Source organism: Phyllostomus discolor, chromosome 5, assembly GCF_004126475.2.
Source record: "Phyllostomus discolor isolate MPI-MPIP mPhyDis1 chromosome 5, mPhyDis1.pri.v3, whole genome shotgun sequence".
In the NCBI taxonomy this organism is placed as follows: domain Eukaryota; kingdom Metazoa; phylum Chordata; class Mammalia; order Chiroptera; family Phyllostomidae; genus Phyllostomus; species Phyllostomus discolor.
In genome coordinates, this window is record NC_040907.2 from 107,460,688 (window position 1) to 107,477,754 (window position 17,067).

Sequence of the window (17,067 nt, forward strand, 5' to 3'; positions counted from 1 at the left end):
CAGCCTTTCCTCAGGCTCTCCTGTCAATGTCCGATGGGCCCATGAACAAATTGGCCATGGTGGCAGGAATGGAGTTTATGTATGGGATCAGCAATATAAGCCTCTACTCATCAAGGCTGACCCAGCTATGGCCACCACTGAATGCCCCAACTGCCAGCAGCAAAGACCAACACTGAGTCACTGATATGGTACCATTTCCTGAGGTGATCAGTCAGATAGTGGCAGGCTAATTACACAGGATTACTACTTCTGTTATGGAAGGAGCAGCATTGTCTTTTCTGGAACAAACACTTAATCAGATATGGATTTGCCTTCCCTGCATACAATGTTTCTGCCAAAACTATCACCCATGGTTTTGCAGAATACCTTCTTTACCACCATGTTATTTCACACAGCAGTGTTTCTGATCAAGAAAGCGATATATACTTACTCACTTTACAGCAAAATAAGTGAAGCAATAGGCCCATGCTTGTGGAATTCACCAGTCTTCCCATGTTCCCCACCATCCTAAAGCAACTGGCTTGAAAGAATGGTGGAATAGCCTTTTGAAGACTAGGTTAGAGTGTAAGCCAGGTGACAATACTTTGTGGTGCAACCCACTGCATACTTGTCAAGGAAACTAGATCACACTGTCAGGGAAACTAGACCATACTGTCCAGGGGTGGCCAGCTTGCTTGAGAGCTGTGACAGCCACCTGTAAGCTCTTACAGGAAGCTGAAAATTTTGCTTGCGACAGCCTATCACTGTTTATGCATTATCAAGTATTGAACCTGCTGGAGAAAAAGGGAAATTTGTCAGTGCTGGAAGAATCGGCAGGTACCAAGCCATTCTTGACAATCCCATCTCCCTCAAAATGCTAAGTCCTGCCTCTCTTATCCCAGAGTCTGACTCAGCTGTGCTAATACATGACTGTACTGAGATAACTGATGACGTTTATTCTAGCAGAATTAATTTACAGAACCATCCTCTAGAAGCACCAGACTGGACTCTATATGCAGATGGAAGCAGTTATGTGGCTAAAGGAAACAAAGGCTAGGTGTGCAGTTGTGATTCTTGAAGGAATCGTAGAGGTCAAGGCCTTGCTGCTGGGAACCTCTGCTCAGAAAGCTGAACTGATTGCATTGATGAGGGCACTGGAATTGTCGCACGAAAAGAGAGTGAATATGTACACTGACTCAAGGTAAGCTTTCTTAATTTTGCATGCACATGGTCCAATCTGGAAGGAAAAAACAACTATTAACTTCCAATAAAAAGGAGATTAAGCATGCAGCAGAAATTTTAAAATTATTAGAGGCTGTTTAGGTATGTTTACAGGTTGCAATTATGCACTGCCTGGGGCATCAGAAAGAGGACACTGAAATGACTATAGGAAACAATCTGGCTGAAGGAACGTTTATAATGCCTTTGGTACCTGTCCTGGACTTGTCATAATTTGACCCTGAACATTCTACTGCAGACTTAAGAGGAAGCTGAGAGCTGGGGTTTTGATGAAGGAGCTGATAGTGGATGGAGAAAGAGTAAGGAAAGAGTTATACTGCTTTCCTGAACATTCAGTAGAGCCAGTCATGAAGCATTTGCACCAGGCCACTCACTATGTAAGGGGCTCATTAACCACATATATTAAACTGTGGCTCACAAGTCCTGGAATTTCTAAAGCTATACAAAATGTTATTTCTAAATGTGTTGTGTGCCAGAAGAACAACCCCAGGACAGATCCCCATCAAAAGAAAGAAGGGAAACAACATCAAGCGCAGGGCCTACTTGAAGACTGGCAAATAGACTTTACCCAGATGCCAAAGGTCTGAAGGTGGAAATATTTGCTAGTTTTTGTTGACACCTTTTCAGGATGGGTAGCAGCCTATCCCACTAGAATGGAGAAATTCTTGGAGGTTGTGAAAGCCTTACTGAAGGAAATAATCTCTCACTTTTGCCTCCCTGGCAGCATAGAAAGTGACAATGGACCTGCTTTTGTTTCAGAAACCACATAGGTTAGTAAACTTTTAGGAATAAAGTGGAGACTCCATACAGTATGGAGATCTCAGGCCTTTGGGAAAGTAGAGAAAATGAATCACACCTTAAAGAAAAATGTAGCCAAGTTGTGTCAAGATGCTCATCTTCACTGGGACCAAGCTTAAGGGTTGCTTTTTAAAGTGGGATTCAATTGAGTCCTTATGAAATTTTGTATGGGCGACCATTTCAGGCTATGATTGGGGTGGGAGTTACGTATATAGATCAAGAAGTAGAGGTTAAGAAATATATACAATAGTTAAGTCAGACCTTAGCTATAATTAATGACCTTGCTTGTATTAGGGACGTCTCCTCCACACGTTTGCTACATTGAAGACAAGATGCTACTCAAGACCTGAAAGAAGGGATCTCCAGAAAACCAACTATGAAAAAAGTAGACTGGACCTTGGGACGTCAACCTGATAATTCAAGTTTCAACCTGATAATTCACAGTTCCTAGAGCAAAAATTAAAGCAAGTAAATAAAACAGTATCCAACATAAAACAAAGAGAGGGATTCTTTGGTGTTGATTTGTCTAACATCATGACTGGCTAGTATTACTGGTATTAGAGAGGCATTAGTTGTTTTTACTTTTTTTCAGTCTTTTCAGTATCATAACTTGCTGTTGCATACTATGTGTCCCCTTATGTAGATCTGCAATTAACAGAATTCCTAGGCCTCTTACCAGATGGTCTAATGCTAAGATATGTACTCAACAGCAAAATGAGTACTTTCATATGAAATGGAGCTCACAGATACAAGATAGTTTCTTGTAGGGGAATGACAGGGGAATTGAAAGGTGGAAAATTTTAGTTTAAGTAATAGCTAATAAGCTTAGAAATTAATGCATGTAAAAGCTATTGTTCCAGTAACTGAAGGTATGACCCACCTTGACTCCAGAATACTATAAGCAGTTCCACCTTTGTGCCTTAGGGCTGTAAACAATTCAAGATGGTATCTGAGCCACTGTACTCCAGAGTAAGATGACCACCACCAAAGGCCACCACCCAGGGCAAGGATTCTGCAGTTTAAAAAAAAATCCAATTAACTTTTCCCTGAATTCCAAACCCTTTACCTACACTTTGTTCTCCTTATAAAAAGGGCCATTTTAAAATGGAATTTAAGATGGTCTGTTATCATACAAACCCACCATCATCTCAGACTGCCGAGCACTTGAATAAAGCACCCATAAAGGTTCAATCCATGTTTCTCCTTATTAGGTCTGGTAGGTGACAGGCAGTAACAACACCGGCTTTTCCAGTTTCAATATGGTTATATTACTAAGCATTTTCAAGTTCACTTCCCAATCCCCTTTCCTATTGTAAGACTTCCGTCTTCAAAATGAAGAAGGCACTTTCCTACTCAAGCCCTAAAGATTTTTTCCACGGTCCCCTGTCATTCGCAAAGGACTTTCTGGTTCTCGATGCTAGAAATTCCACCCTCTCCTAGCGCTGGAATCCCTGGGCCAACCGCTGCCACTTGGTAGGGCTCCCACAATCAAGGCTACTCCTTCCTCAGCTGATTCTCAATTTCCTCCGTTTCTCCTCAACATTTCTATGCGTGGACATTTTATTTCTTCAAATGCTCCAAGCTAAAATTCTCATATGGCTCAAAATCTTTCTTACCTTTTCTGCATGAGAGCAGATATTAAATGATTGATTCACTAACGTAATCAAAACATTCACTTAGGCAATTTGAGTACACACCGCTCTCGCCCAGGGTGAGGGCGTGTGGGTGTAGTTGTGCCTGCCAGACGGTACACAGATGAGCAAGCCCTCCCCCAATTTTTCACGTGCTCACAGGGGTACCAGGTAACCAACGGAGATCACAACGCCTGCGCCTGGTTACTGAAACCGGCGGCGCAGAAGCCAGCTCCCTTCCCTAAGCTTACTTTCTCTTTGGGGTTCACGATTATAAGCACTTAAACTCGTACAGTCTACTCAAATACCTCTCTCTCCGAAACGTGTCTTTTAATGGTGGTAACCGCCTTACTACACAGGCATTTCTCCAGGAGATAAGCGCTGATAAGGTACACAGGTAGTCACAAGCCAAGTCTTCAATCACATCCGGGTCAAAGCTGGAAAGGCGGAGCTGCACCCTGCTCTCAAGCCCCGTGATCTTGCCGGCTTTCCGGATCCTCTTCGGGGCTGGAGGCGGGAGCCATTGGCCCCACCCCCGAAAACCATAGGGCTCACTTTAGGGGGCGGGCCCAAGGCGCATGCGCTGTGGCGGCTCCCAGACGAAGGCCTTGGCAGCTGCAGTACGTACGTTTCTCTACTGTCTACCTCTTTACCCTGGGGTGAGTGCCGGCGCGGCCTGGTTGAACGTCGGGCAGGTAGTGTCTGGGCCTCGCTCGGTTCCCCAGTAAGTCCCTAGTCTCCGGTCTCTCTCTTGGAACCCAGTTGCGCCGGTGGCCGGGAGCAGGCCCTTTCGTCCAGCGCGCGCCTTCCTTGGCTGCTCACCTGCGGTCGGTCGGAAGTGACGTTGAGGCGAGCGCTCACCCAGACCGCGGGGCCGCAGCCTCTGGTTCGGCTTGGGATGGGTGAGCCAGCCAGGGGGCATCAGCTTCTTGGCTTTGTGTCAGGACCCCGCGCGCAGAGGGTCAGCTTGGCCCAGTTTGATCTCGATTTAATACTAGAGTGGTAACTCTAGAAATTCTTGAAAAACAGGATAGGGCAAACTACAAGTCAGGTTTTGGGCATCGATGGTTGTCAGTGTTATGAAGGAGGATTGAATAGTTTGTTAGTGCTGTAACAGTGATTTCTTACGTAGCATCCATCTTCACTGTTGTCGCCCTGTACCACACTGCTGTCCCTTTTCACCCGTGTGTCCCATCATCATCTTGTTGCACTGTTTCCTCCAATCCATTATCGATACAGCAGCCCACAAACATCGCTTGGGTCCTGCTCTCATCGCCGTCTTTAAAACTCTTCAAAGTCACATACCATTGCACTTGTAGTAAATTCAAGCTCACTTATAACCCAGGCCGCTTAGACCTTGTCCTCACCTAACCCTCGTTTTCACTTAGGCCCGCCCCTCAGCTCTGTGTGTGTGCAGCCAAACCGCCAAACCAGAATCCAAGTCGTGTTCCACAGAAACCCCAGTGCTCAAAGGGGACGACAATGAAGATATTGTTTTTCCAGATGATTTAAACCTTGCAGAATGTTAGAAGATTTGCAGATGAATGAACTCCTTATCAAGTTCTTTAATTCAGTATTTATGTAAAATAAATTCTCACTGTGCTCACTTCTTCCATTTTCCCAAATGCACCAGCATTAGAAATTACATATATTGTTTCTTTGCAAAAAACATTCATCTACTTGTGGCCTAATTAACTCTTATTCATTCTTCAGATACTGGCTTAAATATCAGTTTATCAGAGAGGCCTCCCTGACCTCACACCTGTCTTCACAGTGTTAATTAATTAGGTTCCTCTGTTATTTTGTCATAAGGAATCCTGTGCTTTCCTTTTATAGCAGTTAATGACATTTGTGTGTGCACGTGCGTGTGTGTGTGTACAGGATGGGGCAAATGTAGGCTTATAGTTGTGAGTGCATGAAACAGTTTATTCATGTATTATGTATTTTTCCATATGAACAACTGTAAACCTACTTTTGCCACCCTTGTATATTTTTTATATATAATTCTTAAAATATGTGTCTTCTCCTAGAGACTAAGCCCTATGGGGACTGAAACTAGCACATTGCCTGGTGTAATTGACTCTCAATAAATATTTGTTGAATGGATGATTTATTTCACTTCTGAATCTCTTAACCTTCTAATAAGAATATTCTGGTTTTCAACTCTCACTCCAGGAATTGTGTTCTTTGGTCCACAGACTCCAGCCAAGTAGCTTCTTGATGTCTTCCTTTAGATCTTCATTCTTTCTCCCTCCCTGTCTCCCTTCTTTTTTTGTTCTCCCTTCCTCCTCTAGTCCCTTCTGGCTTTTTATTTTTTATTCTGCACAGCTTAGACCCCAGAGTCAGTAACTTAAACTATTCTTTTCCTTAGCATCTTTATCACACACCCATCTGTCCTTTTGCTACTTTTGCTCTGAAAACCCCAAACAGTGGTATTTCCCCTGGAATTGTTAATTACTGAAGAAGGAAATTTTACAGCCTTGAAGATTGTTAGCAGTGGTTAGTGAACTATGGTTTGGGGTGTCCAACTTTAGATAGGCCCTCCACACCTGTCACCATTGTGTGTTCCAATCAGCTTTTCTCTTCTACAGGACATTGATTCCAGATTCTTATGCTTCATACCCCATCCAAAGACTGTCCCCTGACTCATGAGATGCCCAAACTTCTACCTGATATTTTCTTTAAGGTTCACCTCAGCTTCTCTTCCTCTGTACTTAAATTGTACTACAATTTAAGTACATCAGAAGTCATCCTCTACCAGAATTGGAGAAAGCTGTGTTGTGCCTTTTGTTTACTTCTACACTTTTATCTTTTCCTGTTTCTGACTTTTGTGCAATGTTCTGTGTAGGTTATCTCCCAACCCCCTCCTTCTCCAGTTATTACATTTTATAGTTTTTCTTGATCTAATTTTCCTCTCCCAACCCATTATTTTATCATTCCAGATGTCTCTCTTCCATAGGCAAGACCCTTAGAGGGTAGGCTACCCACTTGTGGCCTCTGTTTCCTCACCTACTCATTTCTTCATTCGCTATAGTTAGTTTTTGTACCCGTTGCTCCACTGAAACTTTTTTTTACTGAGATAACTAATGACCTGCTAATTTCAAATTCTCTGGACTCTTAGTTTCCTTATGTGAACTTGGCATAATCTTTTCTTTTTTAAAAGATTTTACTTATTTATTTTTAGAGAGGGGCAGACTGGGTAGAGAAACATTAATGTGTGGTTACCTCTTGCACATCCCCTGCTGAAGACCTGGCCCACAACCCAGGCATGTGCCCTAGACTGGGAATTGAACCAATGACCCTTTGGTTCTCAGGTGGGCACTCAATCCACTGAGTCACACCAGCCAGGGATATTTTCTACTTTTAACTATTCCCTCTTCCGTTTCTATTAGAAGTTTTCTGCAAACATCATTATTTCAACCTCCTCTTTATTCTACAATATTACTACTTAGTATATTTGGTTGAATTAATGTCTTTTTTAGCCAAAAAAGAAATCCTAGCATACATACAAATAAGAAAAATGAAAACGATTAAGTTCCAGGTAGTATTAAGAATCTGAAGCCTTGGCTGGCGTAGCTCAGTGGATTGAGTGCGGGCTGGGAACCAAAGTGTCCCAGGTTCGATTCCCAGCCAGGGTACGTACATGCTTGGGTTGCAGGCCATAACCCCCAGCAACCACACATTGATGTTTCTCTCTCTCTCTCTATCTCCCTCCCTTCCCTCTCTAAAAATAAATAAATAAAATCTAAAAAAAAAATAAAAAAAATAAAAGAATCTGAGGCAGAATCCTGCCTTCTCTGTTGAAAGGGGAAGACTAGTTAATGATGGCACACTAAGCTAATTCTTTCTCCTGAAAATATTCAGAAGGCCAAAAAAAGGAGGAAGTTTCTTCCTCTGTTGTCCACTTTTAACCATTTCAATGTTAGCTTCCTCTTACCCTCTTAAAGGATCTCTGGTACTTGTCATATCCTTGGGATTCCTGGCTGTTCACTTTAGTGATGTGTCCACATTTCTTTCTCCTGAGCCCAGATTTGCACTTCTCACTGCATTCTGGACATATTGCTGGCAGTTTGTAAGCTCCCTACCAGCCCATCTCCCTGGTCTGTCTGCTTTCTTACCGAGATTTCATTTTTGTGATTGCATTCACCAGTGACTCAGTTCCAGGACAGACTTGTTATTTCAGACTCCTCTGTGAATCTTCCTTTCAGCATATATTGAGCACAACCTGTGTATCAGACCCTGGGACAGGTGTCCAAATCTTAGCCTGTACATGTTTTTTGAGTTCTACACCCAATGCTGACTTTTTTTGTTTTCACGTGGCCTCTTGTCCATGTCTCTTCTACAATTTGTCCCACTGTGTTGTTTTTGACACTCTTCTCCACTAGAGAGTGAGCCTTTCAGAGTAGGGTGATACTAAGTTCTGGCATCTCTCCCAGTGCATGGCCTCTGGGACCGTTTCGTTTAATGAGGAATAAGTGGGGCTTAGTGGGGGAACTTGTGGTCATTTCTTAGAAACAAAGTTTCAGTGCTGAAGGAAACTTTAGTTTATCCACAGTTAAATTAAAAGCAGGGCTATCTCTTAACCACTGTGTTGCTTAATAATCTATTTATTATAATTATACAGGCAATATAGTGAATACATTTTCATTCAAGGAGTTCCTGACTACTTGAAATGTGAAAGTTTCTCTTTATTCTTCCTTGCACTGTCTGCTTCCCCCTCCCAACTATTGTAGGTTTAGTGTATATCTGTAGATCATTTTGAATGCACTACATACATACAGATGCAAATATAATTGGATACTAGATAGTATCCAATTCTATGTTTTTGCCAACCTGATGGGTGAGAGATTATATCACACATTGAAACGGAGTTATTTTTTGAGGATATTTAAATTTTTCTGAGATTCCAACTTGAGTGGAGCTATAATTATCTCTTGTTCAGAGTTTTCTGTTTATTGGAGTACATGTTCAAGCCAAAAGATTTTAGTGTCAGATTCGTATAAAAACCCCTCTTTTTATATCTCTAAATCTATATATTACAGTTGATCATACTCTGTAATGTAAATTACTTGTGCCATAATGCAACAAAGATGCTAACTTGGAGAACATTAGCCAGGTGACTTCAGTTGATTTGGAGAAGACTCTAGGTGTCATTCAGGATTTTGGTTACCAGCTTTTTTAGCTGGCTACCCAAATGTCCTCTGTTGATGATGCTGCATTTTTTCTTCTGGGTTTTTCTTTTGGTTAGTTTTTCTTACTTATTATCAGAACTCAAGAAGGTATATAGCTTTTAAGAAAAGTCATACTTTGAAAGTTGAATTTGTATGATTGAAGGATTGTCACTTGATCTTTTGAGAAATCAGTCTGCTTCATAAAATATTTAAGAAATTGTGTGTCTATCAATTCTATGTAACCAAAAAGCTTATTGAAAAAATATTTTCTTTTTAGGTAGTCTGAGGAGGATGTCAAATGAGAGAATTCCCCACTCAAGTCGAACTCAGGAGCAAGACTGTTTACAGAGTCAATATGTTGGTGATAATGAAGAAATGCCAATCAAGCAAGAAAATGAAGGTGATGCAGAGATGGAAGACAGCCTCCTTTCCTGTTCCTCTCCAACTGAGCCATCCACTTCTGCTGAGAGGTGTCCATCAGAAGTTGCAAAGAGAAAGCCTGCCTTGCTGCACATCGACAGACATCAGATCCAGGCAGTGGAGCCAAGTGAACAGGCCCTTGAACTGCAGGGATTGGGTGTGGACGTCTATGACCAGGACGTGCTGGAGCAAGGTGTGCTTCAGCAGGTGGACAGTGCCATCCATGAGGCCAGCCGTGCTGCCCAGCTTGTTGAAGCAGAGAGGGAGTATCAGTCAGTCCTGGATGACCTCACGTGAGTTGGACCATCTTCTCTCTAATTGCAAACCTGTATTTACATATGATGGAGAAATTCAGGTAATAGCTGTAGTATTCCAGAAATAGTAGGAGATTTATAGAACTTATTATGTGGGAAGTAGAGTTAGTAAGGGCCATCATTGACCTTGTGTTTGAACCTTAGCCCCTTCCCTCTAGAGCAGCATTGTGCATGGTAATTAGGGTCTCAGTCCAGCTTGCAATTGTCTGTTTATACGTAATGTCTTGGGGAGAAGTAAATGATCCAGAACTCACAAGCATACGCACAAAATGGTTCTCAGGTGAAGTATACCTACAGTTCTGATATGTCCTACTCTAGATATCAGGAACACATCTGTCCCTTCACATTTTTCTCTGTCCTATAATTTCTTTCCAGTTTCTTGTCTTTAAACCAAGTGTCAGTCTTTTGGTAATTTTTTAAAATTTTGTATGTCTAGAAATGAGAAACGTCTTTCTGTTTTTTCTTTTTTCTCTCCTATTTTTGACTTTGAGGGAAGATGGAGTCTCATGGGGATTTCATTTTTGTTTTAGAGGAAACACAGAGTTGGGCTCTGTTGAGCATAGCACATTGGTAGAGATGGAACAGGTTCTGGACCTGGACTAAATGGAGGGTGTGAAAGACTAGGTTCACTCTCCATTGCCAGTCTTCCTTCCCTTGGCCATGTTCTAGGCAGTGTCAGGTAAGCAAAAAAGAGAAGGGGAGGACTGAGTGGAAGGATGACACAGTCTGAAATGGGGTGGTTGGGGGAGGGGAGAGGAAGGAGGAACATGGAACTGTTGGCAAGCCCCTGGGGAAGGCTGTAGTACAGGTGGTTATTGGCACTTAAAGGACGTGTTTTCTGGTATGTTCTCAAATAGTTGTAGTCTGACCTTTAGGTGTGAAGACCTTGACTTTTTGTAATGAACACACCTTTACATTTGACCTTAGAAATGTGTCCATCTGCTTACAGAGGTGACAGAGTGCTGCAGACTCACAAGGCAGATTAACACTAGATGGATGGTGAGGTGTGGTGTTTAGTCTGACATAACTTGCATTGATAACATCTTTTTATCCTGAAATCCATAAATGATGCAGCACCAGATTACACAAGTGTCAAGACTGAATTTGTCTTTTGAAAATTGGGAGCTATCATTTTATGGTGTCTATTTTAGGAACAATGTATTATAAATTAATATTTTTCCCCTTTGCCACACATAGGGTAGTACTACAGCAAATGTGTCTTCTAGCCTCATGTAAAAGAAAAATAATGTCATAGATGTCTGACTTATATAAGAAATATTTCAGCATTTTTAGTACTTTTCCAAACTTTGGAAGATTTCCATAATGGGCTTGTTGATAATGGGGGGAGGCTGTGCATATTTGAGGCAGAAAGTATGGAAAATCTCTATACCTTCCTCCAATTTTGCTGTGAATCTAGAACTGCTCTAAAAAATAGTCTTAAAAAAACCATATTTGCATTTTTTTCATATTAAAAGACAACTTATTGCCCATTGTTTTTAGCACAGTGTCTGGAATAAAATAGACACTTAAAATGCATATAGAATAAACTAATCTGATTATAAAGCAAGATGAACTGATTTAAATAAGTCAGATAAAACACTAGTAGTCATGTTAAACTTCTAACAACCCTTCAAATTCTATTTGTGGCCAAGAAGAATATTCATTCTGGTTAATTTCTTTTATCTTAATTAATAAGAAGTAAAAGGGACATGTTTTTAATGTTTTTCTCTTTATATTATATTATTAAAAATGTTACCAGTGTGGAAAATAGACATTTTGTCTTATTTTTCAGGTCATGTACGACATCCCTAAGGCAAATCAATAAAATTATTGAACAACTTAGCCCTCAAGCTGCCACCAACAGAGACATCAACAGGAAACTAGATTCTGTAAAACGGCAAAAGTATAATAAGGTGATTTGAAATAACCCTTGGAAAAGTCATCATTTAGACTCATTTAATATTTAGAAAGTATTCTGAGAAGTACTTATAAGATGTGAAGCAAATATTTATAATAGACAATTTCGAGGTTTATTTTTTGTTGTTTTTCAGCTGTTTCCCTTTAATATCCGTTGTTAAAGAATATTTTTCAAAACACAGACATACATGTATACATACATACATGCATATTTTAGAGAAAGTTCTGCTTTTGGATTACATGACTCCTCACTTGTGTACTTTCATAGTCATCTTTGCTGCACCATTTTCTTTTACCCAGCTCAGGCTTCTGTTTTATATGCTGGCCTCTGGTCAGCCTCCTTATTTTGTATGAACTTTCTTTTTTTTCCTGCTTAGCTCCTGCTTGCAATGATTTTTTACACTTTATTTTCCACTGATGCAGTCATCATCCCTCACACACTCAGGCTCACTGTTCTGAGAGGCTGGACTTAGGTATTACATTCATCACCCAGCCACACTGTGTCTGCATTTAGAGTTGTAAAACTTAAGTGCAGGGAACATGTGTTACTTATGACATTGTTTTTGTAAGATTTGAAACACTTTTTAGAATTTACATGCAGTTTATGAAAATACATTGTAGGAGATAGGAATGACTAGTTTTGATCATTTTATTTCTGCCATTCAAAGTGACTAATAGATATCCTTGTGCTTGCAGTTGATTATTGCAGTGCGGAGAGTCCACGCATCTTTCATTTAAACTATGCTAGTGGGGATGTGTATAGACTTAGTTCCTCTTTTTGCTTTCCGCTCACCACTCCATTGTCTTTACCACCCATCTTCTCTCACCTCCAGAATAGCAGCCCATAAGTCACAGCTAGGAGTAGCTTGAGGCATCTGTTGGTGTTCCCAAATCAGAGAGGGAGTACCTGGCCTCTGGTGGGAGCATGTGAATTAATGTGCACATACCTTCTCTGACCTTGGGCTTCTGGTAGGCTGGAGTTTCAAGGAAAGGAGAGCATCAAACTTTAGGCTGCTTTAGGTAATAGTACAACTCAATTATATATTCCTGTCTTTCTTTAGCAGGTCTTTGATATTTAGACATAGACTATTCAGAGAGAAAGGCTGTTTTAAATTAGATTGTGCTGAGAAAAACTGCAAGAGAAAACAAATTACAAGTCATTCTAACATGGCCTTTATATTCAGGATTCCCTCTTGCCCCACACTTGTATTTGGTGTGGGACAAGGGGAAACTTAAACATTCTTGACCTTGAGAAGAACCAGATACTAGAGGCCTAGTTAATTGGGGAGGCCCTAGGAATGACTCTATCTGAGCTTTTGTGATATAAAGAGTGACTAGACAAAGAGGAGTTTGGGGTGAGTGGGGTAAAAGGATATGTCAAAATATATTTTCCTTTTAAAATTTTGTGATTGGGTAGAATACCATAATGGACAATCATAAATATGGTAAGTTATCAAAGGAGATTGACTTTTTCAACTTTTGAACATTGATTTTTATGTTTCTTATCTCTATAGCCTATTGACTGAATTCCCTATTGGCTAATAAGGTCCAGAACACAAAGAAGTGTGGTGATTTACCCAGTTGTGATGGGAGAACTAGGAAGAGCAGTTCCATCTCCCAAATCAAGGAGAGTCAGTACATGTGAACATCATTACTCAGCACATAGCCGTGTCAGGAGAGAGGGTAGGGAAAGGGATGCCTGCCTGGTAGAAATGCTTTGAGGTCTACTTCCTGCTAGGAAAATGACATTGCTCAAATAAGGTTCTCTGTAGTAATAGTAATGTATAAAATTTCTGTTTTATTTTTATTTTGCTCTTGATTAAAGTTTTTAAATTTTGTAATGCTGTTTTGTATTTAACAATAAATCACTGCATTGCTGTTTTCTGTATTATTCAATATTTACCATTTAAGGAACAACAGCTAAAGAAAATCACAGCAAAACAAAAACGTCTCCAGGCCATCCTTGGAGGAGTGGAAGTAAAAGTTGAAATAGATCATGCCAGTCTGGAGGAGGAGGATGCAGGTGACGATTCTGGGAATGGTGTTTCTGTGTTCTTGAATTGACGTGTGATGCCTATAGTTAGAGTCCTGGCCTAGGTTTTGAGAAAAATATATTTCTTTGCCTTATTGTCAAAACTAATTTAGGAAAATTTTATTCTTTACATCTGCAGAACCAAATCTCTTTTAATTTAGAGAGTGAAAGTAAAATTTTAACTCAGTCTAATGTTGGCTGCTGGTGCATATTTAGTATTATGTTTAATAAATTAGATATCTTAAAATTTCTGTATAGTTAATTTCATAAAGACAACTAATATCTTGATTGAATTACATTTTGTAAGCCCAACATCATTGAACTGCATTTACAGAATTGCTTTCACATGTCTTTTTGAGACATATTTGACAGGTTTTACAAACATCAGTTCTGTTGTTTAAGAAAAGACACCTTCATTCCAGTTATAACATGGCCATGATTTTATTTATATCACTGCCTTGGATGGCTGTCTTTTGGAAAACCGTTTCAAAAAACGAAGTATCTTTGTAGTCAGTGGATGTATATGTGTGTTTAGAAATTATTGGTAGCTGTTCATTTATTTACTACTTAAAATAAAGGTGAAGGCTTCTTAGCACTTAAGCTCTTCAAGCAAATATTTTCTACTAGCTCCAGAAATTTATTCAATAAGGCAAGATAATTATGAAGAATTAATTGAGGTGATAGAAAAAATATTAGATATGCTTTTAAACCTCATGCTTTCTGTTTTTGAGGTACCATATTTCTCATTGGTAACAAATAAATGGGGGGCACCCACTATGATAATGGGTCAGAAGATGTGGTATTGTAATGATGTCAGTTATTCATCTATAGTTTCAATGCACCCTAATATAAATTCCCAGGGTGGGGTTTGAGAAAGAGGATGTCAGGTGGGAAGTATAGGGTATAACATAGGAAAACATTTTCACGACCTTGGGGCAAAGACTTTATGAGACAAAAATGCTCACTGTGAAAGAAAAGTTCTGGTAAATTAATTATATTACAACTAAGAACTTCTGTATGTGAAAAGATAGCATGAAGAGACTGAAAAGTGGCAGAGTGGAAGAAGATATTGCCAATACATGTATCAGTCAGAGGACTTGAATCAGAATGTATAAAGAACTAGAAGTCTTTATGTTTTTTAAAAGGCATGACACCTATGAGAAAAAGGGACAAAAGACTTGAACATGTTTTTCAAAAGAGATTATCCAAAAGATCAATAAATCTATGAAAAAGTACCACAGTTCATTAGTCGTCAGGGAAATAAAAAGTATTCCTTACAGTGGTACTACTACATGCCAAACAGAATAGCTAACACAGAATGGCAAGACTATGGACCAGTTGAAATTCTCAAATACTACTGGTGGAATGTGAAATTGGTAGGCTCATTTTGGAAAACTGTTTGGTAGTATCTACTAAAGCTTAACATAACCAAAGAATTGTAAGCATATTACCAAAAGATGTATACCACAGTATTCATAGCAACATTATTCCTAGTAGCCAAAACCTGGAAACTACCCAACTATCCATTAATTGTGGAATGGAAAGATTGTAGTATGCTTATATAATTGAATTCTAACAGCAATGAGATTCAACAAACTGCAAGTATATTCAACAAGTGTGAATCTTACATGTGTAATGTTTAGTAAAAGAAGCCAGACATAAGAGTACGAACTTTTCCGTTTACATAAAGTTCAAAGTCAGGTATAATTTGTCTTTACCATTGATAGGTCATTCATTATCTTGGGGTAGAGGCTTGGAGATGTCAAGAAGGGCACATTTTAGGGTGTTAGTAATGTCTGTTTCTGGATCTGGATGCTGGTGTATGTTTTTTTTTCTTCTGAAAATTCATTGAACTGTACATTTAGGATTTGTGCACTTTGTGATTTTTTTTTCTTTTTAGTACAAGTTTAATGAGAAACTGGCCATGGTGTAATTGGCCTACAAGAAATGTAGAGTTTAGAATATGGATTTCTACTGTTAAGCCTTAACGTTTGGTATTTTGGTGATGGGTAAAGTGACCTTGCCAGAGATTATTAATTTCAACTAACAAAGAAGGATGATTGCTAGGTTACTTAATACTTGTTATGGCGTAGCTTCCAATTTTAGCCCATTCCTTCAGTCAGTTAACTTCATATATATAGCCCAGTGCTGTCCAGTAGACTTTCTTGCAGTGATGGAAAAGGAGTCTGTGTTGTCCAGCTATATGTGGCTATTGAGCACTTGAAATACGGCAAATGCAACTGAGGAACTGAATTTTGAACTTAAATTTAAATAGCCACACAATGACTACTATATTGGGCAGTGCAGATCTAATATTTATGTTTCACCTATTTAGGTGCATACTGTTTCTTTAGGTGTCTGTTTTCAGTTTTACTGTGTCTTGAATTTAAGTCCACCTGAATGCTGGTTTAGCAATGACATGGCAGTTTGGGAGATTGCTTCCTCGTGGGTGACTCCTTAATTGATAAGGAAACATAGATAAATGTATCTATTTTATGTTACAAATGACTAGTTCTGTCTTTGGATGCATAAGAGTATATTTAAAATGCAATATTCTGGAAAAAGTTACTGAGAGATCACATTTCTGAACAAGAGTATATTGAAGGTGGCATGATGAATACTGTAATAAATTTTACTCTATCCTTCATAAATAATATGCTTTAGTACATTAATGATATATTTTTTAAAATGAGTTATTTGTAGGTACCTACTATTTATTGAATAAGTGAATATATTCCTTGTATTCCTGGGAAGTGTTATGCTAGTGCTCAGTGTATTGTTATCCCTCTTTCAGAAGCAGGGCCATCCTGTCTCGGCAGCATGTTCATGCCTGCTCAGGAGATTGCTTGGGAAGAACTCATCCGCACCGGCCAGATGACACCTTTTGGTACCCAGATTCCTCAGAAACAGGAGAAAAAGCCTAGAAAACTAATGCTTAATGAAGCATCAGGCTTTGAAAAGTATTTGGCAGATCAAGCAAAACTGTCTTTTGAAAGGAAGAAGCAAGCTTGTAATAAAAGGGCAGCTAGAAAAACTCCAGCCATGGTCACTTCTGAGTTGAGTCCAATGGTCAGTGAAAACAAACCAAACAAGAGCAGCAACATTCTCTCGAAAACAGATAAGCGCTTGAAAAAACATATAAGGAAACTCCAGAAGAGGGCTCTTCAGTTCCAGGGGAAAGTGAAATTGCTGAAGGGAAAGAGACACTTGGAATCTGATGTGAGACCAAAAGAAGAGGGAGACTGTGAGGATGTAGAGTCCGAGTACTTAGCCACTGAGGAGGAGGAGCGAGAGGAGGCAGCAGGGGTTGACCTGTCTGCAGAAGGCATTGACTCTGAACTGGGGCCTGTGCTCAAGCGCCAGAAATGGCAGAAAAGAGTCACAATCCAAGAGACTGACGATGACTTTTTTCCAAGTTTTGGGGAAGAATCTGAAGCTACCAAAGGAGGAGGAGGTCAGAAAGTGGTGAGATGCCGAGACGATGGAGATGAAGATTATTATAAACGGCGGTTAAGGTCAGTCTGCAGAGATTATTGTAAACATATTGTACTTCTTGATTTATCTTA

At 39.8% G+C, this 17,067-nt stretch overlaps 1 protein-coding gene across 1 annotated transcript in view; it reads left to right on the top strand.

Annotated features, from left to right (window-relative positions):
- Positions 1 to 3,958: 3,958 nt before the first annotated feature.
- ERCC6 (ERCC excision repair 6, chromatin remodeling factor) overlaps positions 3,959 to 17,067 on the top strand; it is an 80,856-nt gene continuing 67,747 nt past the window's right edge. The window contains 5 exon segments of the mRNA XM_028512744.2: positions 3,959 to 4,306; positions 9,096 to 9,531; positions 11,345 to 11,465; positions 13,381 to 13,492; positions 16,296 to 17,016. Of these exon segments, the coding sequence (XP_028368545.1) occupies positions 9,110 to 9,531; positions 11,345 to 11,465; positions 13,381 to 13,492; positions 16,296 to 17,016 (1,376 nt within the window). The 5' untranslated portion in view covers positions 3,959 to 4,306; positions 9,096 to 9,109.